The sequence below is a fragment of the Hoplias malabaricus genome, chromosome 1, assembly GCF_029633855.1.
Source record: "Hoplias malabaricus isolate fHopMal1 chromosome 1, fHopMal1.hap1, whole genome shotgun sequence".
Classification (NCBI taxonomy): Eukaryota; Metazoa; Chordata; class Actinopteri; order Characiformes; family Erythrinidae; genus Hoplias; species Hoplias malabaricus.
Window position 1 is genome coordinate 82397824 of NC_089800.1, and position 27848 is coordinate 82425671.

Here is a 27848-nt window from a genome sequence, read left to right on the forward strand (position 1 = left end):
TATATATATATATATATATATATATATATATATATATATATATATATATATATATATATATATATATATATATATATATATTAAAGTTCCTGGGATAAAAACCAGTCATTGCACATTACACTGATTTGTTGTAGTGACCCATCTAATTAGAAAAACTAGTAACCAGCATTTATAGGTGATCAAGCATTAATCCTACTGATTTTTTTTTTTACTATATCAAACTTTCATTATATAGGACATTCAGAAAGTTAATTAGTGGACTAATGCAAGTGAGAAAAAAGAAGAGGGTAAGTAAGTAATTAGTATTCACAATTGGATACAGGGTCAAGACTCTTAAAATGTTTACCTGTAAATCAGGACCTCATCATCTGAGCAGTTGTACTGGAGCTGGTACATTTTGACCTTGGGAGTTGCTTTGCTCACTGTCCACTTGACCAGAGCAGAGACGGAAGTGACCTCTGTTACACTCACCACCTGTTCCGGCTGGACTTTGGTCTCCCCTTTGCTGGTCTTTGTGGAACTGGTGATATCAGACAACCTGGATTTGGGCTGAGAGGTGCGGTTTGTCCCATTGCTCAGATGAGGCAGCTGAATGATGGAGAGCTCAATAGAGGCCGTGGACTCTCCTGCTGCATTGGAAGCGATGCAAGTGAAAGTGCCATAATCCTTGGCTGTAGTGACCATGATGTCAAGGGTGCCATTCTCATAGACGGTGGCTCGCGATGAGTTACTAATGAGACGGTCGTCAGGAGCCACCCAGTGTATGTAGGGCATGGGGTCACCCACTGCCTTGCAGCGTAGACTAGCCGTCTGGCCCTCAAGCACTAGCAATTTGTGTGTATGCTGTGTAATCAAAGGTGGTTCACAGACAAACTCCTCCTCACGTACATACCAGAAGTACCGTCCTTTTAGAGTGGGAGGAGAAGCGCAAGTCTCCATGTCGTCCTCTCGCTCGAGCCGCCGTAGCCAAAGCACCTCACAGTTGCAGTGAAGGGGGTTTCCACCGAAGCTAAGAGAGAGCATAGGAGCATACGGCGTACTAAACACTGCATTGGTTTGAGAGCGAGCAAATATGGGATCCGGCGGAAGTTTCTGGAGCCGATTGGATGTGAGATCAAGTCTCGCCAACTTGTCAAGGTCTGTGAAAGTACCCTCGGAAATGTAACTGATGAGGTTGTGGTCAAGGCTGAGTTGGTGCAAGCTGAGCATCTTGCGGATAGCCTCCCAGGGCACACCCCGCAGGTTGTTGTAGGAAAGGTCCAAATCCTCCAGCGTTAGCAGAAGGTCATCGAAGGCTTCTTCGGAGATTCGGTTCAACTGGTTGTTGTTCAAGATGAGGTGCTGCAGGTTGACCAGGCCTCGCAGGGCATCCGGGCCAAGCTCGGTCAGACGATTGCTGTCGAGATGGAGTGAACGAAGAGTCTCTAGATCCACAAACGAGAAAGGCTGGATGGAGCTGATGGTGTTTCTTGACAATGTCAAATCGACTAGGCTGGTCATGTTGACAAAATCCTGTTGCGAGATCCTGATGATATAGTTCCCCCCAAGCCGTAGCTCCACCGTCCTTCGGTCAATGTCCAGGGGGACAAAGAGAAGGCCTTTAGAAGGACACAGCGTGCCTAGGGACTCTGACAGGTTCTGACAGACGCAGTACTTAGGGCAGGCAATGGCCGTCATCACTGCACTTCCCAGGAGCAGGAGGCTGCAGAGCACTTTGGCCATTGTAGATCACGTACACGGACCTGGAAAGGACAAGGAGGGGAAACTGTGGTCAGCTTGTCCTTTTCACACATAAATACACAACAATTACATTTGTGTCAGTACCTCTGCAAAGCCTGTCTGTAGAATGTACAGCCCTCATTATGAGCTAATACCATTTCTGCACCCTCCAGGGAACAACTAACTCAAACAGACAGGCGTACATGTAGCACTGGGCATGTGCATACACCTCCTTACACCTACTTCTGTCACAGTGGGAAGCTTAGGGCACCACACATTTCTCTTTTCAGCGGGTCCAATTTCTCAGCCTTTCTCACCATTTTAATGATGCATAGGAGGTCTACAGAACCCATTATTTTGCAAGGAAAACATCTACAACTGCAGTGGCTAGCAATTTTTGTTGGGAAAACGAATAATCGCTGGCATCGTTTCTCAACCATCTATTTCTCATGCATCATTAGACCTTTAGCAAATCAATCAAACACAAGTACGTGTGTACTACGATTCTCCACAAACCACCTTACACTTAGAAAAGAAAATTATATTTATAATATTTTACAATAAATATTATATTTTATAATTAATTTTTAATTAATTTTCATTTCCATTAGATTTTGCCTTGCGCCCAGTGATTCTGGGTAGGCTCCAGACCCAACGCAACCCTGAACTGGATAAGCGTTAACAGACAATGAATGAATGATTATATCAGATTTAATAAGTCTGTTTCTTGCTTTTTTGTCATTTGAACCCTAAGCTTTATTAATTAGGGACAGCTTGACCAAAAGAGGTTCTGGGATGTCATTAGTTAGACATTTTATTGGCCAAATAAGATAGATATTAGATATTTACTGACCCCGGGTAGCTTGGATCAGACGTCATAGCCAAACAAAAACTTCCAGTTAAAATAAGACAGAATAGCATAAAACTAATAATGTTCATCCTAGATAGCACTCAACAAAACAGAAAATACACTGCAAAGTCCACGGTCCATGTACAAACATCTCACTCTCAGTGTCTACGTATCTATAAATTCAAACTGGACAACTGGAATCTACAAAACATTCAGAATATATAGAGTTAATGTAATTGTCAGATAACTTTTTCTGTGTAAAAAACAAACAAACAAACAAACAAACAAAAAACAACTGTAAAAAACACTGCAGTTAGTAGGATATATATATATATATATATATATATATATATATATATATATATATATATATATATATACACACACACACACACACACACAACAAAACAAAACAGTGAAACTCCACATTATCAAATGAATGAAAACAAGTACAATGTCTATGTCTGGAATTAAATACAAATAACTATTACAATAAACAAAACAATGTGATCATTGACAGGACAGCATTTCTGCAGTGCAGTTAGTGGTTCAGTGGGAAGAGTATATCAGTAACTGGAACACCCACACAGTATTACAGAAAAATTCTGACACTTCGCTGGCAGTGCGGGTTTGGGGGCTTTTGTACAAATGTGACAAGTTGGAGGACAGACTTGGGAAAAGTAGCTTTAGAAAAAAAAAAAACCCAACATGACGTGCTGTGACAAATGTCAGCCAATGACTCGTCACGATTCGAGCTGACTCCTCATACCCAGCATTTACTGCTGATTTACACACCACAATCTTACTTTCAGAACCTGGGAGACATGTCTGCCCTCACATCTCTCTCTCTCTCTCTCTCTCTCTCTCTCTCTCTCTAACCTTTCCCCTCTTTCTCTTTTCTTCCTCATAACATCACCATATCTCTCCTAACCTCTTTCTCTCTCTCTCTCTCTAGACTCGTGCTTCTTCTCCCTCCCTCTATCCTCCCTTGATCTCGTCCTCCTTGCACTCTATCCCCTTCTCACATTTCCACTCCCTCTCTTTTATCTCCTTTCCTCTCCACCATCTCTGTATAACCTCCCTCATTTCTCTCTTTCCCTCCCTCACATTTTCTTTACTTGATGCATCCTCCATATTTCCTCTTTTTTTACTCTCTACAACCTTTCCTCATTTTTTCCTTTCTTCTCTCTTTCCTTCTTTTCATCCCTACCATCACCCTATCCCTCTCCACCCCCGCCCCTTCTCTCTCGGTCATTGTCTGCGTATTGAGAAACTGTTAAAGAAAGAGAAATGTCGAGACGCTGGAGGAGTCGGACGTTTCAGAGGCTGTTAGTGTCTGTGAATAGCCGAGCGGCTTTAACACTCACCCACCCATCACCTGGTGCACTATGGGAATGAATGGGCAGACTCACCCTCAGACAACGGCCCATAATTCCCCTGGACATTTACACCATTAATTCCAAATGCACTCAAAACCGAAATCAATTTTAATCTGTTTTCCACTGGAGCGATTCCTTAATGGCGAGCCTAGCTTCACAGGAGCAGGGGAGCCGCCTTGATGGCTGCCACGTCTGGGGCCAGACTGCGAGAGATGGAGGGTCTTTAATTTCCAAGAATTAAAGTCAAGGTTAATAGTGCTCACTTCCTACAACACACCTCCCATAAAACATGTCTTTATCGATGGCTTTAATCGGGATCTCGTGACCATCTCCTCTCACCTCCTGCACACACTCAGCGGGCTTCCAATAACTCATAATTATGAGTGACATTACGCACGACAGAGTCGCTCCCTTCAGAAACAAGTTTGCAATTACGTCGTGCGGAGCGACTGCATTTTGACTGCATGTCACAGAGAGATAATTGGATTGAGACAGCATGCAGAAATGAGCGTTTGTAGGGGGAGAAATGAGAACGTAGGGCTACAAAAGAGGACTGTCGAGGAAAAAGCTGAAAATCACTTGGATAGCACTGGATCGGGAGGGGACGTGCCAAGTTAAAGTTTAATTCCATCGCTATAGGATTATATTTATGCGCACCCAGACAATGACTGGCCTCAAAACAACCCAAGGAAGTCAGCACTGGCGGGAAGTTATTACGAGGCCGAGTATGGTGATTACCTAGAGCATATAATCAAAACCAACAGTCTAAACAAATACACCCAAAGACACAATGGATGAAAGGTTTTACTGGGCCTTTGTGTGCCGAGTTTTATACAATCAGCCTCTGCTGCCAGAAAGCCATGCCCAGACTGCATTCTGCTGCACAGGAAATCACACAGTGGTGCTGTGACATGTCATTTAAGAAAAAAAAAAAAATCTAAAATGACTAAATTCGTCAGGTGTGTTCATGATAGATTCACAGCACTGTGCTAAACTTACAAACCACCTATTTCTTTATATCATTCTCTAGTCAGAACATCCTTAATGTCTGACTGCTCCACTTGCAAAAGGAATTCTGGTGGGTTTGGACTGCCTTTCCAAAAATGGAGCTCCAAAATGATTCAAAGACCTGTAAGACCCTCAAAATGATCAACATCTATTGAACAGTACTTTCTATCTTAGGCTTCAGATCTGAAAAAAAAATCCACACTTCCGCTGTGAGAAGACAGAACTGGGTCCAGAACAGTGTGCACCACAATGAAGCAAAAGACAAAACAATACACAAAACAAACAGCAGCTACCATTGACCAATGGCTGTGTCAGAGCCCAAACCCAGGGTCAGTGAATGTGTTTGGGTAACTTGGATTGTAGGACGCAGAAAACGCAAACAGTTCCTAAATCTGTATTCATTTAAAAACTCTTAGTGTGTGAAAGGGCAACTCAGGAAAAAGTCCGGACAAGATTCTTCAGACATTCCCTGGAGTTGCCCTTAGAGAGTGCAGCTGGAGTTTGTCCATGCCAGACACATTCTCACAGCAGGAAATGGTCCACGTGGTTCAGGCATGGGCCAGCTCTTTTGTAGTGTGTGGAGGAGACACAGCATGGATTAACTGTGAATTCTCCAGAACATTACTGGCCCTACTCACACATTCTGAGGTTTGGCAGGATAAAGTCTGTGTAATGTCCGGTACAAATGTTATGAATGTTTGCATTTACACATATAGCCCCTCTGGGTATAGTCTTGAAAATGTCTGGGTTACGGTGCATGTCTAAAAGGGGTTTAAGACTGAAATTTAGAGGTGTCAAAGAAGATCGCTTCAGATTTCTTTAACACCAGAAAGCAACATGAAGCTCTCTTACCAGGGAAATAAATACACAAATATATATATATATATTTTATTAAAGAAGAGTGCTATCTTTGATCCCAGATTTGCAGTATTCAAACATTCAAAATACACACACACACACACACACACACGAAAAAAAAAAAAAAAAAAAAAAAAAAAAAACTTCTTAACCTCTTAACTTGGTAAACTGACCAAATAAGACCCAAAGGTTATCAAAAGAAAACTCAAACCACAACCAATTGGAACTGCTAGTAACTAACAATATACTTTGATATGTAAGATTCCTGGGCTACACTTGATGCATACCGCTGTAAGCATCGTCTATTCATTATGAAAATATATTCTATGTCTTCTGAGGCACTGACTTATTACTCTCAGACTATCAGTCACGTCACATTCAGCTCTGTTGACATTCATTCCACATTAATATGGCACTCTATTAATTTTAAGTCACGGCAGCTGAATAATTGCCCCCCGCTTTGCTGTGGTGTGACCCACTCTGCACGCTGTAGTTCAGACGCCATCACACAGCTCAGGAAGATGTGTCAGTTCCTGTGACAGACACACGATCTCAAATAAAGCCTGTGACAATATATCCTCACATGCCTGAGAAAAAGAAGAGGGAGGAGAAGAAAATGGAGAAGGAAACTGGTCCACTCTTCTCTCCTCTCTCTGATCTTTGTGTTTTGACATGTTGCTAATGCTGTGCACACTTAGGGAAGTCTGATAAAGAGGAAGAAGGAGAAGAGTAGAGCAGAGAGTCAGAATGAATGCTGGTGTTCTGACACAAACAAGGGCAGAACGAAAACCATAGGGGCAAACATACTAACAAAGAGGCGAGAGCTAGATATAGTAAATGTGCTCGACATGTTAAAGAGAATGCGGCACTATATCAGCTTACACTACGTGTCTAAAGGTATTAATGGCAAGTTTGTGCCTTTTTTTCTCTTTCCTTCAGGGAACTTTTACACTCAAAAGTGAAGATTCAATTTAATTCAGTCACAAGTCAGTTCTGAATCAGACTTGGCACTTAACATACCCCAAAGTCACTGCATAGAAGTCTGCCAAACCAGAGAAATGCTGGGGGTGGGGTGATATATAAGTAGAACACTAGGCATTGAGTATGGTAAGCTCAGCCCCATTCTAATTCTTAGTGCTACACTGTAATAAAAAAAAATAATCGAAATTGACATTCAGAATTTCTATACAGCATAATCGTGTCAATATTAATTATATCATTTTTTTTTATTCTGATATGTCTCCACACTGTGTTCATGTACTGTCCCTTTAAAAGCACGCTACCAAGCTGTAGTCACATGAGTATGCCTCTATTTGCAACATGGCGGAGAACCTAAACGGCGAGGCCGACCGAGCGACTCGAGCAAAGTGTATCAAAGAATAACACAGCATCTGTGAGTTGGATGTGCTGTGTTTTGACTATAAATAAGATGACCTTGAATAAAAAGAAGTCAAACATAAACGCTGAGAAAAAAAACAGTTTCAGCCAAAGCACAATCACACACCAAATATAAACAGTGCTCAAAAAAACAAGAGAGGAACAAGCTCCCAGCAACATTAGAAAAAATATCCCAGCTTTAACACTGGAGCATATTTACAGTACCAGCCTCATCACTGAACTATGAGGGTCAAAAATACAAAAACAAAATAATCGCTCATATCGCCTAGCACTATTATGCACCACTCTGCCAAAAAGAACAAAGATTACCTCCTTGTTCGTGCACTAATTGTCTGTTCGATCAGCTCCACTGACCATACAGGTGCACTTTGTAGTTCTAAAATTACAAGTTATAGCCCTTCTGTGGGGATATGAAAGTATGCAGAGAAACAGGTGGACTACAGTCTGTAAATTTAGAACAACAATGTGCCCCTGTATGGTCAGGGGAGGTGATAAAATGGACAAGGAGTGTAAATAGAAGGTAGGGATTCCTAATCCAGTGATCATTCTGAGTTATTAAAATGAGTTTTTTGTTTTTGTTTTTGTTTTTTGGACGTACAGGGTACAGGAGTCAAAGCTCAAGTGCATCAGCATGGATTCCTTCTCAAACAAAGGCTCAACTCCTGTGGAGTGAAAGTATTAAAAGAGCGCTTGGGGCATGGGGATATAAGTCATTTTTGACAGGTGAAACCTGATTAGGCTGAATACAGCCAGAGCATGCCATTTAGCAGCCTCATGCCTTTCAGTCTCCTTTCCTGCATTACCTATTCTCTCATAACTGTCTGTCAGTCCTCATCCGCATCCGCCCCGATCCGGCCACGCTAATGGTGCAACCATCAAAGGCACACTTAAAGCAGAGGACTTGGAAATTGTTGAGCACCTCACTTTTCCTTTTCTTTATTATTTGCTAGGCATTGTGCATGTACACAGAGTCTATTCCAAACTACGCGGCGGTTCCAAGGGAGACGGAGGTAAGCCTGGCTCCTCGGATGATCAAACACACCAAGAATCTCCTCTCATTTGTCAGAGGTGCTGTTAAACAGGAGCTTAGCCTGCTCCCAGCTCACTTGAAGGAGACCAACAAAGTAGATGAGCTACAAAAAAAAAAAAAAAAAAAAAAAACTTCCTTTTTCATAGTTCGGCAGACACAAAGGCTAGAGAGCCCCTTAATGAATAGGTGAGTGGTGGAGCACATCAGAAAGTCTTTTATCACGGGGACGGGGGGTGGGAGGGGGGCTATAGAATTTGCTCAAATAGGTGAAAAGAGGTGGAAATCTTCCAAAAGCAGAGTAGTGCAATCACCGTGCAAGATGAAGGTAGAACAACTTTCATACGGAAGTCCATTTTTACCAGCGACCATGATGAAAAGAGCCCGAAGCTGACCCCTGATTGGATGCTAAGAGCACAAAATGGTCTCAAACCCAATGCAAAAGAAGCGACCTGACTCCTGACTGTGTAGAACTGCATGCACCCTATGGGATATGAACTCTGACCATTCTAGAAGCTTATGCAATATCTCTTTGGAAAGTGAAGGCCTGTACTCTTCTGGAAAGGCCTTACACTCTATGATGTAATACTGCTGTTATCGATGACAATTAATTATTGATTGCAATAAGCCGAAAGAGTATTATGGTCCACTGCAGGAAACCTACCCGGCTCTGCTTTTTTGCTTTTTCCAATAATCCGTAAATCTGATACCTGGTCCATGCTTGTGCCTGATTCCAAGTGAGCTTAATAGGGACTACATGTGATGTGTAAACATTACAGATTGCTGACTGGCCAAAGAGACTTGTGAAAAGCAAACCTTCAACATAAACTGGCTGCTTATAAAATCTCCAAGCTACAGTAGCAATCATGTTGGTTTATCCAACTCATAACATCAGCTCGTAAAAGTGCACTGTGGTGTTTTGAAGAGCTTCAAATGCTCCTTGAATTGGTGGCCAACGAAGGAATCCAGCAAGAGCTGGATGGAGCAACAAGGAACAAAAAACTCCACAGATGTGTATAAACTGAGGAACGGAGCTGTGTTCAGGCCCAAATAACAAAAAATACACATTGATACTCAATGAGTAAACAACACAGCATTACATCTATTGTTGATGTGGTTTCCAAAGCCTGCAGTTCCCTTTACGGACAGTGTTTAGCAACATAATTGGCTACATTTCCAGGGGGACCAAGTGAGTAGAGCTGTGTAGAGGTGAGTAGAGCAGGTAACATGCAGTGGAAAAGCACAATTAGTGACGGCATGCTAATTTTGAATGATGGATTCTGGATGAAAAAAGCCAGTCCAGCTTTATATAAAGATACTGGATGGTGTTCCATCACTCCAGAGACTCTCCAGCCCAATGCTAGAGGGTTTTATATCCTAACGTACAAAGTGACCTTAGACTCAATTACTGCTGTTCCAGAGGGTCCCAAAACAAAACATTTCACTATGGCTACAATCCTTGTAAACATGTGTACTCTTATAGTGAGCGGCAGTATTCTCGAGGGGAAGGATTTCGAGCTCAAACATGAGGAAAACCCATTTGCCGTGATGTGTCTTGAAGCTGGGAAGGTGGGAGTACAAACGCCGAATGTATAAACAAATGTTACTGATAGGAAGCTAAACAAACATACATACCTACCTACAAGCATTCATTCATTCATTTATCTTTAACCGCTTCATCCTGGTGAGGGTCTCAGTGCATCCAGAGCCTATACAGAACCACGGGGTGAAAGTGAGGAACACACACTGGACAGAGTGTTTTTGAAATGTGGGAGGAAACAGAAGCTCCCAGAGGAAACCCAGGCAGACACAGAGAATGCAAACTGAATATTACATTTATTTATTAGCCTCCACATCACACCAAAATGATGAGGCTAAAGGATGCAAGGCTGAAGTGGAAAGTAATTCAGTAGCTGACAATTATAATATTTAAATAATTTTACTTAAGTGATCCTCTTGCCTCTTTGGATGAAATGTGGATTAAACCAGGTTTATGGGTTTTGCACCTTCTGAAAGTGTCAAGGAGAAAACTGAACAACAGGATCAAGGAGTGTAAGAAAACAGAGTGCAAGAGTCTCAAAAATATTTCAAGCTTTCTGCTGCACTTCACAACCAATGTTATTGACTTCTCATTGACAGTGAGCACATGCCGAAGTGTATAAATTTGATCAATTTATACAGTGTTGTATTTACATGATAACCTTACCACAAACGTTAATGGATTAACCACAAACAGAATGTCTTTTTAGGCTTCAACCATTGTGTGGTGTACCTTAACCCTATAAAGCTAAACGTATCAAATATCCATCCATCCATCCATCCATTATCTGTAACCGCTTATCCAATTTAGGGTCGCGGGGGGTCCAGAGCCTACCTGGAATCATCGGGCGCAAGGCGGGAATACACCCTGGAGGGGACGCCAGTCCTTCACAGGGCAACATAGACACACACACAAATTCACTCACACACTCACACCTACGGACACTTTCAAGTCACCAATCCACCTGCAACGTGTGTTTTTTTTTTTTTTGGACTGTGGGAGGAAACCGGAGCACCCGGAGGAAACCCACGCGGACACGGGGAGAACACACCAACTCCTCACAGACAGTCACCTGGAGCTGGAATCGAACCCACAACCTCCAGGCCCCTGGAGCTGTGTGACTCCGACACTACCTGCTGCGCCACCGTGCCGCCCCCGTATCAAATATGATACATGATTTTTAGAGGTGGCTCTTTCATCATCTAATAAAGAGAAATACTGAAACAAATGTCCATCCTTTTGGGGCAAGTGTTCAGAGTTCACTACTAAACTGAGAATGAAGTGGAAGCATTTCCATGCATTTACCAAACCATTACAAAATTGTTGCTATCATCATGAAACCTCAGGATGAAATTTAAAGGCTACTTTTGATCTGAATGATGTGACTTGAAGTAAAACTAAGCATTTTTGTTCCATTTCATAGATGTAGTGTACCTGTCAAATGCTCATTAATTATAATAAATATTCAGAAAATTCAATTTGTATTTTACAGCAGCAAAACACATTTATACAATTTACAAAGTATTTTTATGAAACAAAAATGTATTTTTAGTTTCCCAAAAGCCTTTGTGTGCAACACTGGTCGGCTAAGTTGTCGACATAGATTTTGTGAGACTCAGAAGAAGAATATGATGATACAGGTGAGTGTGGGAGGTCTGTTAAATGACCTCATACTTCAAGCCAAGGTTCAGACGGTAACAGAAACAACTGTAGTTCGTCTAAATATGGAAACATGGTTGTGCAGATCAACAAAAAAGAGCCTTTATGGTTTTGGTGTTTTTATGACCACCAGTCTTATATATTATTTAAAATTTTTTGGAGATCTTTTTGCATAAAACCCTGAAATTGACATTAAAATAAAGGACCACGGTTGTGTCATTTATTAAACATACTGACAGGTTTAATTAATTATCTTAATTATTAGATTGCCTTATTTTACAGTAATTCATATCTCAATTCAATCATTATATACAAAAATATTAATAATTTTAACATGCATATGCGCATAATTGAAGAGTTTTCTGCTGGAAACTCTACCTGTCAGACATTCTGCTGTTTCTCTACAGCACAACTACTTAAGTCTGGTAGTAAATGAATGAGCGAGGTGGGCAGAAGGGCAAAGAAAGCATGGTGAAAAGTCATGCTTATGCAACACAGTACAAGACCATGAGCTTGGGAGGAGGGAGGCTAGTTAGACAATAACCTTCACTCTGAGACGAGTGCACAGCTGCAGAAGCATCTGCTGCGAACTGCTGGGTTTAAGGTGGACGGCTGCAGGGAGAAGAGATCAGAAGCAGGTGCATGGATACTTCCTTCTTTCTCCTGGCAAAGAATAGTCTCCTCATCAATCACTCCACACCACTGATATCAACCCTGAGTGTTCTTAATGAGCACAGGCACATTCCTAATCTTCTGGGTCTCCAGACGGATTGTATACTTTGGCCCTTAGTAGGCACCCCATTAATTACTGCAGTAATCATTCATGATGTAAAAATAATTCACCTTTGGGATATCACAATTCAACTTTGCAATACTTACTGGCGTTATAAAATAAATGAAGGTCAGGAAAAGGACCATGCTTTTAGCTCCTCCTCCTTCTAATATAACAGCCAATACACTTCCAGGTGTTTATGCATCTCACCAAATAATCTTCCACAGTCCTATATCTGAGTCATATAGTCATAAAGTATCTACCCATAATCCAGGAAATCAAGGATTTATAGGTGTATTTTTTAATCTCCTTGTGTATTAAGACCTTGTGTCTTTGCCTTGTTTGTGGGTCATCGACAGTGTTTCTATGTTCACATTTGCATTTGTCCTGTTTCTGTGATTACATGGTCCTAATGTATTTTAATATTTTTGTGTTTGTTTTCATGTATTATGTCTATTTTTTAGTAATTCATTTAATTTCCTGCCCTCATTTTACGTTACATTAACTACTAATGAAATATCACCATGCACACATGCATCCTGCCTCTACTCACGCTGCTGGCATGTTAATGGTAACATTTTTGAACAAGAGAATGCATTAACACCAATATATACCACATACAATATCAGCACCGATATACTATTACTCAGATCGAACATGTCAATCATGATCTCAGACAGATCTAAGTTGTACTGTGTATGCAGTGCATATAACTATAAAGTAAACCACATGTATCTTTACACAGTGATGGAAAACACTGCTAGAAGCAGAATGACCACACTCTGTCAACAAGGGACTGGTATCTGTGGACTGGGTCACATACACAATGCACAGATATATTCACTTACTGCAACTGCAGATTTTACTATTCATTTTGACCACATTACAAACTCATTTAGGGTTTTCCACCCTATATTCTACTGTATAAGATGTATATCGTCATGTTGGCCCACCACCTGCAGGATCCAGAGTAGGGGTGTTGTGCAATGCCTGGGTTTCTTTGTTCACCCTATGATCATATGTATATATTCTAATGTCTATATTAGGCAGGTTAACTTACACATTGTATATTATACAGGTTCATTACACTGTTTTTTTTTTTTACTTTTTCTACAATTGTATAGCTTGGTCTGTGCTGAATACTGTGCTGTACCTATATCTAGAGAGGATGTACTTACTTACTAACTAACTATCTATCTATCTATCTATCTATCTATCTATCTATCTATCTATCTATCTATCTATATATCTATCTATCTATCTATCTATCTATCTAAAGAGAATGGATTCAGACTTATTCTGAAAAGGGATTATTAAACTCCAAGACTTGTTTTCCAAGTAAAAGTCTTTGCAAAACAAGACTGATTGTAGGTTTTCCCACAGGGGAATACTCTGTGACCCTGGCTAAACTCCCCCATTTACCAGCAGGATAATGAGATCCTAGCATTTAAGGAGTAGAGTGGTGGTGATAATACATGCATCTACATTAGTCCAACATTAGCTGTTTGTTGTTCATATTCATATTATATTCTCCAGCTCAGGGCTTGACCTTTGCAGTAGTTTTGGAATGACAATAAGAAAACAGCTATAATGAGTGATTCAAAAGAGGACTATATCACCTGCATGCATAGCCAGTACTTGAGCTGTTTTATTTTGATTATATACTAGATTGGTGGAGATCAGGGAAACTGGGGCATTTGGAGTTTGGGGAAATCAACTCATTACTAGAAAGGCAATGTCCAAAACAGATTGATGATAACATTAACAGATTAACTGTGTGCATTTAATCAGGGAAATCACCAAACTGTACTGAGACCAAACCTCTATGACCAGGGTCTCACACACCCCTGTGTAGACCAAGAATGTCAATGTCATATATGAAGTTGCATGGTTCTAGTTAAAGCATGTATGTCATTCAGCACAAAATCGTCTTGTTAAACACTTTATGAGCTAATCTGTTTTGCAGACAGTGAAAATGACACTGATCACATTCTCTACAAACGTAATCTGCCCCTGCCTAAGTAACCCAAGTTCGTCCAAGTTCTTAAAAACTGGAATCCTACCAATTTCTCAATGCATATATTAATCACTCCCTAAGAACCCAGGATTTGTTGGAGAGTGGATTAGTCTGTCCTTGGCTGAGTAGAAATGTGTTCCTAGTGAATTGTTGATGGCAAACATCCTCACCTGAACAGTTTTTGAGTCAAATGATACATATTTAATGTTTCCATCAAACACTCCTTGGCTTTGTAGCAGACAAAAAGTTGGATGAAGCTTAGCACAACACAGAATCATCTGTGCAGGAGAGCTATAAAAACGGCATTTAATTCCCTACAATTATACAACTAAACCTGTAGGCAGCATTTTGTAAGAAGTCATTTTGGGACTGGCAGAAGTTTAGACTGAGAGATTAACAAGCAAATATTTGTTTAATTAATTTGATTAATTAATTTCTGTTAGAAATCGTTTGACTATAGCATATGCTTCCTCCGAGACATTTGAAGACAATTACTGTCGTTCCTCCAATTGCCACAGGACAACTCACAGCTCAATACACTCAGAGGAAAACACAAAATGTCCAGTCCTGTAATGAATAAATGAATGCATGTGCAATGAAATGTGGCCTCCTCACTCCTCACGTAAGTAAGCACATCACCTACACTTCCACCAGCCCCATTTTTATCTTGCTAGTCCAGGGAATCTAACTCAAGACTTTTCAATCTCAAGCCTCCTTCTGTAACCATTAGGTCATAGCTGTCCCCATTATGTTAGCCAACAGAAGCCCACAGCGAACACAGTGCTGAGTGATGGGAGGAGGGAAGGCCACTGTATCCAACAAGAGAGGGAGGTGTCAAATGTGCTGTCATGGATTCCCAGCCATGGACAGCTGAGGTATCACGGCAGATCACATCTTAAATTCTCCTGGTGATAAGGCCAACACTTGCGCCATATTGTGTCATACTACCAAGTGCATATTTTAGTACCAGGACAGAAACATAGACCCATACTCGTGACTCATGGGTGACACATTCGCCTTACAGTAAGTAATAAAGCCTTAATAAAAAAGCAACTTAAATAAGTCTTAAATAAGTTCTGTAGCATTGATCGCATAATGTTTATTCATTCATTCATTTTTCTAACCCATCAAATTTAATAAAGGGTTGGACTGGATTTAAATCCTAAACCCAGTGGAGTCACTGGGCGCAAGGCAGAAAAAAAATATTTAATTAAAAATGGAACACAGGGCACCACACACTCACCTAGTCACCCATACACTAACAGAGATGGACATTTTCACACAGTCACCTACTAGCATGTTTCTGGTTGTGGGAGAAAAATAGAGCACCTGGAAGAAACCCACAAAGATACATGGAGAACACACTCTCCCCACAGACAGTGAACAGGAGCAGAAACTGAACCCCAGACTCGGAGACGCTGGAGCTATGTGGTAGCGACCTGCAGTGCCTCAAATAATGTCAGATATAAATCACTTGTTCATTCGACCTTTCTCCTGTTATTAAGGTTGTTTTTAGGTTGTGGCTTTCAGCCACAAGTGGATTAATGAGGTCAGGTACAGCATTTTGGATCACCAGTTCATCAATTAGGTACTGGGTGGTGGCCCATTGGTTCAGCTGATCCACAGCTCAATGCTGGGGACTGTATACCCTTTTAGCTGACTCTCAGTATTGGATGTGGCAGCTCAAGCCCATAACATTTCACTTATATCCAAGATACCTGCACCTTTACAAAACAGACGTCACCAGTTAAGTTTTCTACATGTTTATGTCGACCATTTTGTGTAACTGATTTTACAGCACTGCAACAGTGTTTTAGCTCCTAATTAATCTACCATGTATCATTAAATCAAATACAGATCAGCTTCATTTCATGGTTGTAATCACAGAGGGGCAGGAGGGAAACTTTTCTTGTCCCTGGACACTCAGACTTAATACACTATTACTACTGACGCTGTAATCCAAATAAATGACATTCCTTAATCCTGGCCAAACATATTTATATCCCCCCGAACAATTACAGTGATATGAAAACATCCTGAGCCTGATAAGAATCCGTGTCCAATGAGGCACACGTCCGCATGCAAATGTTTTCACCGTGCCTTTGCTTTTCATTTATCCTTGGTGGCAGCATTTTTCATAACAAGCCCACCATGGAAAAGGTCAGCTTTATTAAAAGCTCTCGTTCTCCATCAGCCTCTGTCTGCCGCTCCTTCTCTCCTCCGTCCCCTCACACCAACGTCGTCGGGACACTATCTGCAGGTGCTAATCATCCTCACCCTCGCACACACAAACACACGTTCTGTCTCCTCACTTTCTGATGAATGTGCGGACGTCGACTCATGAGACGGCTTATCTGGGAGCGGCGAAAGCCCTCGAGGGAAAGAGAGAGTGAGAGAGAGACAGAGAGAGGGAGAGAGAGAAAGAGAGCAGACAGAAAGGCAATGGTGCGAACTGCAGAGGGTGGATCACACGTGGTGCCCAAATTAATTTTCACCACAGGACGCAAGAAGTTAAAAATGAGATTGCTCCAGTGCTCAACAGCAGGCTAATTAACCTTAACGGCTTATGTTGTGTCTACATTCCTCTAATCTGCTGCTTCATGTTTATTGTTAGGGTTGATTTGAATGTCTGTGTGTGTGGGTGTGTGTGTCTGTGTGAATGTGTGTTGGTCACATTTCCACTTAAATGTAGCATCGGAGCTAGACTTGGGTGATAATGCAAATTTAGACAAAGAATTATCATCTCCAGAATTATAGCAGTAAATGATAATAAAGTGTTAAAAATAATTTACAAATTACCCCATGTCAGTGTTACAGGGCCTTTCCTCTGCTTCAGTCAAGTAAGAAATTTGCTGCAGCCTGTAAGACGCAGTAAGAACGGTGTGTGCCGCATAGAATATACATCGACATTACACAGCACAGACCTCCTCCCCTGTTACACCCACCATGGTGGTAACATGCCCATGAAAAGCAAAAATATGTTTCGGGTCTATTTTTGACGTGCACACTGCATGACATTCTAATGGTTTCTATCCACACATGCTACAGAATTCTGCACAATTGTTGAATGCACAATCTAGGCCGGTAAGTATTCTGGATTTTCTAGAACAGGAGGATTAGACTGTCTATTCTTGACTCCAAAGGCACAAGGATTTGTTTAATATAAAAGCCTTCTGTTTAATTCCTAAAACATTCCTAATGACCTAAAACACAAAGATTAGTTTGATTTATTCCAATGCTTTATAAAAGACAAGGTCCTGTTTATGTGCCCTGTGCCATTAGAAGAGGAGGATCCGTTGCATTGATTATATTTCCATTTCTGGCAAAGTTGCCCCCTGTTCCATGGCAGGAGAGAGATGACCCCTGCTTACATGTTGGTCTACCTTAGTGATAGATTACTGGGTTTTGGACAGCGACAGATTTTCTTGCCATTTCAGTGACTTTGTCGTTTTGCTTTATAAATATTTCTTGTTATATATGATGGGTCTTAATTTTTAATATTGCCTACCATAGATTACAATATTGGTACAAAAAAAAAAAAAAAGGTCACGCAGCAATGATACACAAACTGTTCAGTATCGTCATAGAAATGATTGCGATATTTGATAATAAAGTTAATCAGAGATGACTCTGATTAACACTTGATCCTGATAATGATCTTGTCTTCTATCACTATATTCTGTCTCCTACTCTCCAGCTCAGCACAAGCATAACAGAAAAACTCCTCAAAAAGCTGGAAAGCTTATGAAAGAGCAAAGGAACAACATTTTAAATGCTGCCTAAAAGTGTGTACACACCCTGTCAACATATGACCCATTCTCTAAGTGTAGTGCGGTGGAAAACAACATCACAGAGCACACTTAACTGACCTTGTCGACAGTTTGAACATTGGTCATCCACGTCAGGGAAAAGCCTTGCGTTTATAAAGTGGTAACTTTACAGGAGAAAGTGCAACTGCCGTAAGAGCTGGCCTCATCAACTGGAGATTTTGAGTGTGAGCCATTGAATCTGTGAGTACAAGAGAGCAATGGGTGGCTGGACAGTCCTCCCCACCCCCTCTATCACTCATCACTCAGCAAGATACTACTCAACCTGTGTGTTGTTGAACAAGTCCCTCCATCTTTTTTGTAAACTTCTGTCTCAATGTGTGCCACAGTGGCTGCTTTACAACACTCTCAGTAAACACAGTCCTGGTTAACCGTAAGCTGACTTAACCAAACTGGGCAGTTAGTGTTCTCTGAGAATATGCTGAGCTATCCAGTGCTTTAAAAGATGTGGTCTCAGTGGAGGGTGGCCCACTGGCGCAGCAGGTTGTGTCGCAGTCAGACAGCTCCAGGGTTCTGGGGTTGTGTGAAGAATTTGATGTGTTCTCCCTGTGTCCGCATGGGTTTTCTCCATGTGCTCTGGTTTCCTCCTACAGTCCAAACACACAAGTAGTATAGGTATCATGCAGTGGAAAAGTGCCATAAGTAACTTCGGGTCACTGTCTGTGAGGATTGTGGTGTGTTCTCCCCGTGCTTGCATGGGTACCCTTCAGGGTGCCCCACTTTCTTCTCACAGTCCAAAATTACATTGGTAGGTTGATTGACTGTGCAAAGTGACGCAATGCTGTGGGTGGCAGCGTGAGTATGTGAAGCCCTGTTCCTGCCTTGGGCTGATTCTGGGTAGATTCTGGGCCCACTGTCACATTGAGCAGGATGAAGTGGTTACAGAATGTGAATTATTGAAGAAAATTAATGAATGAGTGCCCATGAATCAATCAATCAATCAGAACTGCCACAAGGTTCTCTGAGAAAGCCATAACACATCTGTAAGTGTGAAGAATATTTCGTAAGGTTCTCTAATGTGGAGACAGGCAGCAGGATCCACCCGTGACTAGCTAGTTTCATTAAAACCCAAGATAAACAAAGGGAGAGGCTTCGGAATCCCTCAAAAAGCCCAGATCAAAATGAAGTCTAGCAAGGCAGCACTGACTTAGAAAACTCAAACAAGAAAAACAGGAATAGAAAAACCAAGAACAAAAAAGTAGCAGACTACAGAGCTGACCAGCCTAATGAATCCAAACAAGGCAACAACAGACACAGAACAACAAAGGCAAGCAAAAACACAGGACAGAGACAAGAAGTATATATGTACAGGGAAGAATAAACAAGACAAACTCAAGGCACAGGTGAGGAGCTTTAAACAAAGCTGTGAAACAAAGCGTGAGAAAGAAAATAAAACTAATACCTGAGAACATGGCCAGACACACCAGGGAAGGGGAACAGGAAGGGAAAAGTCAATTTGTGACAGTATGTACAGGTTCTTCATTCTCTTAGATGACCATGTGGTCTCAGCGTTGACCCTATCATCTGGAGATAACTGACTTGACCCCTGTGATATATCAGCCATCCCAGGACAGGGGTCCATGAGAGCAAGATTGGCTTACACTGCGTGTATAGGAAGGCTTTAATTCTCCCCAGATCACAAACACAATGCTATAGTCAGTGCAGGCAACTCTTAGCTGGCATAACTGATCTGGACAGTTAGGGCTCTCCTCCAAGTGTATTGTTTTGCTTAGTGGTGATGTGTCGGAAGCAGTTTGAGAAGAAGTGTCACCTGTCTCACAGGAAACGAATGCCTGTGACACCTGCAAAGGTTGATGGCACTGATGGAGTTGCTAGCAAAAGGTCACTGAATCGATCCCCATTGGTGGGTGGTTGAAAAAATGGAGTAAACAGCTATTTATCCTCCCTCAACATACATGGCAGAAGCACCTTTCAGCAAGACAACTGCACCCCCAGGTGCCATGTTTGCTGCTTGCTGCACTGGGTATGTGTAAATTCCTCTCACCACTTTTTTTGTGTGTGGTGTTTTTTTTTTTTTTTTTTATATATACTGTCATGGAAAGGTAAAATGCAATCCAAATTTCATTGTACTGCTGTGACAAAAAACACCGCCTCTGCTGTGAGAAATACATTCACAAGTGTGGACTGAGTGATTCATGTGCCATGGTTGAAAACTCCCAATCACGTCCATCCATAAATCAATCTGAACTAAGCTTATTGGAGTGTTTTACTGTTGAATATAACGAATGATATACTCAGTATTTTATATCTTTAGTATTGGTCAAAGAAACTTTCTGCACCGTTAATCATACACTGTATAAAACAACTGTGAGACACAAGGCCACTGGACACACACATTTAATTCCTTAAAAGAATAGTTTATGTGTGTGTGAAGAACTTTTTAAAACTCTAAGCACAATGTGAGGATTCTATACCACTGAAAGAATGTTTTTCTTTATTGTATATTCAAGTCTGTGCCCCCACAATTCCAGGTAGACTTCAGACTCCCGCAACCTTGATAAGGATGAAGCAGTTACAGAAGATAAATGAATGAATGGATGTCACTGTCTGGACAATTTTTTTTTTTTTTGCTAGAATTTTTTTTCTTTTAGATGTGAAACTCCTCATGGATCAGATTTGTAATCCACTCACTAACTCATAAGAACTTATAAATACCAGACTCATTCATTCACATACACACTAGCTCACTTTCAAATTTGTATACATGCATACACATGTGTACTCACTCATTCACACATGATTACATTCTCACTCACATACATAAATACTCACAATCATTTACTCACTCACAGTTAAGAATTGCACCACAATGGACACTAATTCTCACACACTGCCCTTGTCCCAATTCATGTCCTAAGGCTTCCTGGAAGTGTGCACTTTGATGACATTTGATGGTTTTGTCAATAACACAATAGCACACCACTGCAACATCAGTGTCACTGCAGGGCTGAGAGTGATCCACCACCCAGAACATACATGCTCTGTAGGGGTTCTGACTATTGAAGAGAATGGGGATGAGAAAGTATGCAGAGAAAGTGCAAAAAAAAAATGTCTTTAATTGTAGAACTACAAAGTGTTCTGGTATGGTGAGTGGAGTTGATAAAATGGACAATGAATGTAGATACAAGGTAGGTGTTCATCTCAATAAAGACTGCAGGGTTAATGTCTATCTGTGCTCTGAGGTGTCTTGTTACTTCTGTGAGTAATGTCACTGGCCCGCAGAGAAATATGGGAAGTTTACTTCACAAAAGTGTCTGTTGGTGTGGACTCCCAAAAGTGACTATATAACTTCACAAGTCTCTAAGATTTAACTTGCCTTGAAGGTTCAACGGATGCACTTTATTTACAGTGACTATATTAACCATATTCTTGAGCACCGCATCTGTTCCATGGTGTGCAGTAGAGCACTGGAAATGTGCATCCTGTGTTCCTGTTCCAGTCGGGGGGGGTGATTCATACGTATTTAGGATTGGTGCAGATACTAGGTGCCGTCTGCATGGATGAGTTTCTAGCAACACCTCTAGAAGCTTTGAAGCATGAGGGAAAAGAGACATGGAGGTAACAGACCACTCAAGCACATCCTAAATGTGTGTGTGAGTGACAGAAAGACAGCGAGCGAAAGAATGAAAAAGAGAGAAGCACCACGGCCGCATAGGTCACATCACTCCAAGTGTCACTGAAATGGCACAAATGTAAATATGAACATAGCCTGTCTGCTGTTTCCTTTCCATATCACTCTACACACCAACAAACATGTTTAGCCCTTTAGAGCCTAAGCCTACAGGAACCACTGGAAAGTACTGAGCTGGGAATTTGTTGCATTGTTGATTGTAAATTGGTAATGTATTGTACAGCTAATAATGTATATATGTAAATATAATGTATATATATTGAAACCAAAAGGCTTAATATTGACTGAAGGAAAAGACAATGTAAGCTCAGTATCTAGAGATCTGAGGTTTAACAGTGTAAATGGGCGTGGGTTCACTATTTGATAAACAGCAGGTCTCTGTTGCAGTTTCAATCTCAGTGTTATAAACGATTATTAATTAATGACTTTAAGGGCACCTACAAACTAATTAATAACCATTCATTAACAGATTTTAAACCATTTATAAACCTGTATAGAATATCCCAGAATATCACTACTGACTGTAAAAATATTCATTATAATCATACAAAAGATAAGATGTAAAATATCCTATGCCAATCCATTAGAGTTTCACATAGGACCCCCCACACACTCTCTTCCTACCTGCAGCCCCCAAAATTCCTGCTGAATCCTATACCTCAACACTAAGGTTGCTGTGGCCATTTATGATCCGATTAGAAACTGTCTATCCTTAACCACTATGATTGCTCCTTGAGCCCAGCCCACGAGTACCCAAACCAGCCACTGCATCACTAGCTCTTCACAGGGGTCATCAGGCAGGCACCTCCTCTCATTGGTGTTTCACTGAATTAAGCCCACAACTCCTCCAACAGTGAAGTCTGGCGTCCCAGACCCACCCCCCTCCAAGCCAGCGTTACAGTCCTACCTCACCCTTTTCCATTAACAACCATAAATCCACACTGGTTATGGCCATGTTGGGTCACCCTGGAGGTGGCGGCAGTCATTCGCAGAGTGACACACACTCACACATTCACTCACACTTTCACACCTACAGACATTTTTGAGTCGCCAATCCACCTACCAACGTTTGTTTTTGGACTGTGGGAGGAAACCAGAGCAACCGGAGGAAACCCACGCGGACACAGGGAGAACACACCAACTCCTCACAGACAGTTCTAAGACAGTAAACCGTTGTTTAGTATTATTATAGGATTTTTCTAAGAGAGAGGTTTACTATAAAATTTGATATTTGTTGATTTATCAATTGATTGGAAAGTAATTTAGCTTTAGACACAACATGCTGTGAACGTGTTGGCGGTGGCATGTTCAACATCAGGGGTTAATAGATCAATGGACTCTTAATGGATCAATAGAGCCTTAATGCATAAATGGAATGTAGCTCCTGTGTGCCATCAAGTGCAAAATTGTTTCAGCCCGAGGAGTGGGTACAAGTGTCTGCTTTTCACCAGCTATTCTTCCATTCCTGCTCCCGAGGCTCATCTGAAACTGAGACATCATCCATGACAGGAATTGCACTGTGGGGGAAAATAATCCTTCCCCTTATTACGTCTCGGACAATGACTCCATTTGGTTAATAATGAGAGGTATAATAAAACCACTAAACATGACTTAAGGAGCCCCTCAGCGGGAGGTGAATGACAGGTCACGCACGATCACACAACAGCTCCACGTCCCAGAGCTCAACGCTAGTTTCTGAACGCGGACCAATCAGTGACCCATAATGCCTTGGTCCCGGGCCTCTCCAGGAGCCCATTATCCATAATCAGTGGTGTTATCTGTCTTTGTTTAGTTTCTGGCTCTGCCCCTGGGGTCGTGCCCATTGTCGTTGATGAATAAGTTATAAACCTCATGCAAAGAGCAAGAGATTATTATCATTTTTATTTACTTATATTTTTAATGACATGGTTACAAACACTGTGTGCTTGACTCTTTTCACTACAAATCCAAATGCCAGAAGCTGACACATTCAGAGGTGGGCTGTGATGTCGTAGTGCTTTTGGGCACTGAGTGTATTCACCGACGCCGCTAACCACAGCTAAAATAAATCAATCAATAAGCACTCCTCTACAACATGCAGTACATGTGCATTGTGCAACGGTACTTTAAAAGATTACATCCCCGGGGCTTTGTTGTCGCTGCTTTACAACTAGTCGGCTACAGTCTGTTCCGCCCACGTCTTCCAGAGATGCCAGGAAAGGTCCCTGATGTGGTCGACTTCTCTCCTCCCCCACCTCCAGTTCCCAGCAAACCAGAGAACCGGGTTCTACTCTTATCGGAAAGTGCCAGACATCAGCTCCGGCAGTGCTAGGATCCTGCACAGAGCCTGCAGACATGCTTCAACATGAAGGCATCACACCCATACATGAACAAAGCTGAGAGAGAGAGAGAGAGAGAGAGAGAGAGAGAGAGAGAGAGAGAGAGAGAGAGAGAGAGTTACAGCAGCTGCACTCACAGGATGAGGCTGTACTGGCTGTGGGGGAAAATGACAGACACTGGGGTTAGTGGAGTTCCAGCTTTAAAATATATATAGTTTTACATTCACTGAATTCATCCAGCCACCTGCCACGAGCTCAGCTTTCATTTCCTGTGTAGATAAAACCACTGTTGTCCTTACAGCACACTGGGTTTAGTGCCCCACTTGGGCAAACATGTTGGGGGGAGTGCAAGAACACTGCTTTCTCCAACCATGGATATTGAGAGGGGAGTCTAAGATCTAATCTAAGATTCCAGAAAACACATTCACTTCTAACTACCTGCACTGCCAGTGTGCAGCACCACGATGCCAAAATAACCCAAATGACTCCTTTCAAATTCTCTCTCCATGAAGTAATTACAAAGCCCTCTAACCCAGGGGAGTGGGGTTCGAATCCCTGCTTAGGCAGACACACTGCTAGTGTTGGCACTCCTGGCCAGGTCCCTGCAGATCCAATTCTGCTGTAATAATGTCCTCCCACTCACTCTGATACACACTGTTCCAGTTCTCACTTCAAAAAAGCTCTGGTCACCAGGCGTCGTTGTGGAAAAACCTGGCGTCTGGAGGCGAGACTAATCTGCCTCCTGCCTCTCCGCTAACCTACTACAGGAGACTCCTGGGTTAGAGAGAGTTACACTCTAAAGCAGGCTGATTTATGGCTGCCACTCGAGCTCTAGAACACCCCTTTACAGACGGTAAAGATGCAGATCAGCCAAAGCTAACAGGCTCCATCCATCACTCCACATACGTCTCTAACATTACACGCCTCCAGCATGAGGCAGAATGAGGGAGGAAGGGAGGGGCAGAGAAATGCAAGAGAGAGAAAGAGGAGAGAAAGAGAACAATGAATGATAGAGGGAGGTAATGAGAGAGAGAGAGAGAGAGAGAGAGAGAGAGAGAGAGCAGATGAAAAGAAAAGAGAATTAAGATAGGGGAGACCGAAAATGAGAGTGTAAGAGTGACAGACACACACACACACAGAGAGAGAGAGAGAGAGAGAGAGAGGAGTGTGAGAAAATTTAGAGATAGACTAGAATAGAGAGAGGGGGTTAGAGAAATGGAGAGAAAGGAGTGAGCAAAAAAGCGTGAGGGAGGAGAAAGAGAGAAATATATATACAGGAGATGAGTGAGAAGAAGAAAATTAGAGTGTGAGACAGAGAGAGAGAGGGATGCGACTGGTAAAATGACAAAAGAAAAAGAGACTTAGGGAAAGAAAAGGAGAGACTGATTTAAAGAGGGAAATGAGAGAGAGAGAGAGAGAGAGAGAGAGAGAGAGAGAGAGAGAGAGAGAGAGAGAGAGCTGATCTCCATGTTCAGGGCCTGCCTTTCTTTGCCTTAAATATCAGTGAACTGACACCTTCTAAAATTCTATTTTGCAAACATGCTCTCTGCCAAGTCATCCAGCATCCTCTCCACGAGCTGAGCACTCCTCCAACTCCCACTAACATGCAGGCAGATGAATACAATTACCCCTGCCAGTCTCTCTCTCACTCTCTCTCTCTCTCTCTCTCTCAGGCAGAGAAAAAGAGCAGGATGTTGTCAGGGGCTAAGACAGCAGAGAGTAGAGCCTTAAAGGTTAAAGAAACAGAAGGGTGGAGCGAGGGAATAACAATTGGTGATGGTGAAGTGGAAAGAGGAGACAGAGTGCAGAGGAAGCGATGTCCTTTGCATGGACACTACTTATGTGCATCAAAACAGCCTCTTCCTCACACACTCGAGTGAGGAGCCTCTTACCAGGCGTTGCCTCAGCGAATCCCAGCCCCCCAGCTCCTTAATTGAGACCACAGCAGCCTAGTAAAGCACGCCTGGCATCTACAGCAGCTGCACTTGTTTCTCATTTGCCGACCGCGCGGAGTTGCGTGGCAAGATTTGTTCGTTAATGCACAAGGAGAGGCAGGCCCGAAGGGGAACAGCCTTATATAATTGATGTCGCAGATGCTTGAAGCTACACAAGTCATTACACAGAGGCGACGGAGACAGACGAGGAGTTTTGTTTGCTCTTGATTCATTGACGAAGCTGGAAGGATACTTTTGTTACCCCCTTTAAGGCCGAGTGTATCGTGTGTAAATAACTGTCTTGCTGTGTTTTTCTTCTACCATTGTTCTGCATACTTTTTAAACTCCCTTTCTTCATGCTGTTAAGTGGTCAGGACCCCCGTGAGGTCATCTCTGAGCTGGTATTTGGGTTGTGGATCATTGTAGGCACAGTAGCTTTGTCTAAGAGGATGGACAGTGAATTGACACAGTGCTTACAAATTGCAGCAGCTCTGCTGTGTCTGATCCACCAAAGTATAGTGGAGCAGGTAAAATGGAGGCTCAACGGGGTCACATACGATCGGCCGTAATATTAAAAACATCTTTTTTTTTCTTGTTTAGAGAAATTCACAAATTTAATCCAAAAACAAAAATTATTCCTCAGCCTCTTCTGCTGCGAATGAAGCCAATATCATGCAAATTCTGACATTTGCATGGAGAATATTGATAGTTTCCTTTCACGCTGCAATGGCTAGAACCCAGAAAAAGACCAACGGACTGCAGATGAGCCACACCGACCACGTTTGTGTGTATTCTGTGTGTTTTACTGAATCTGTCTGCTGTTTCCTTTGGTGTGTGTTTCGTAGAGGAATATGAATGTGTATGTATTAACCTGTGAACATTTACAAATGTCATAAACACAGACATATATTTCTGAAAATCAGTTATTTTACAAAAGGACACCAGGCATTTTGCAACCTTCCACTGAGATGACACAAAAAACATGCTGTGTTTTACAGATGATCTCAATACTAAACGCTGGGGCAGCAGCAGGATGTGGTGAGGAGCCGTCTCTGGGCCAGGGAGCTGGTCTCAGTGAAGCAGGGAACTAATTAGCTATGGCATTCACCTGCATTTAACTGTCTCTCAGCCTAGAGGGGCGACTTAGGGGTGCCTCCAAGAAAGCCAGAGTCAGTGAAAGTTTCTATATAGCTTCTATAGAAGCTCAGTTTTCATTTCTCTATTTGTGTAATACAGTATCAACCCTCTGCTGGTATTCCTGCCTCGGCGGGGCTCCTCCTCCTCCTTTCACATTTGGTAAACAATATAGATCGAGTCTGACCTCAGAAATGCCATTTTCAGCATATGGCGGGTGGTATTTTCTGGAGCATCTTATAGTTTTTTTTTATATATAATAAGTTTAAGGAGGTGGGCTAACTCAGCATTAATTGGGATGCTATACCCATTCTCCACCGGTGATCACAGCTCTCTTAATGTATTAATATGTGACATTCATTCATTTCATTTGATTCATTCCTTCATTTTCTGTATCTGCTTTATACTGTTCAAGATCACGGTGGTCAAAACACCACAAGGACTAAACATAACAGCCCAACATAACAACTGGTTTCAGCTCTTGTTTCTTTAAATGAGAATTAGTCATAGTTTAGTTTAGGGTGAGATCTCAGGAGTGGATTGGGGAGTATTTTTCTGTTCTCGTTTTCTCCATTTTTAATCTGTATACTTCTCTACACTTATTGTGTTCCTTTTGCCCTGTTTTACCTCAACTTTGTGTTCTCACGAGGGCAAAGATCAAGTTTTTCCAGTGGGAAGGTGGTCATGCAGCACATGTATCTCCATGTTTGTCAATGTTAAGTACTACATCGTTTGAACACACAGACCACCATCCCT

The 27848-nt window shown here is 41.9% G+C and overlaps 1 protein-coding gene across 2 annotated transcripts in view; it reads right to left on the reverse strand.

The window, feature by feature from the left end:
* The window catches only part of LOC136709678 (leucine-rich repeat and fibronectin type-III domain-containing protein 2), a 233306-nt gene that overhangs the window by 64949 nt on the left and 140509 nt on the right, over positions 1–27848 (reverse strand). For both annotated transcript variants that reach the window (XM_066685106.1, XM_066685097.1), the window contains exon 4: positions 347–1742. In XM_066685106.1, coding sequence (XP_066541203.1) covers positions 347–1722 — 1376 coding nt within the window. In that variant the 5' untranslated portion in view covers positions 1723–1742. The remainder of the gene's footprint in view (positions 1–346; positions 1743–27848) is intronic.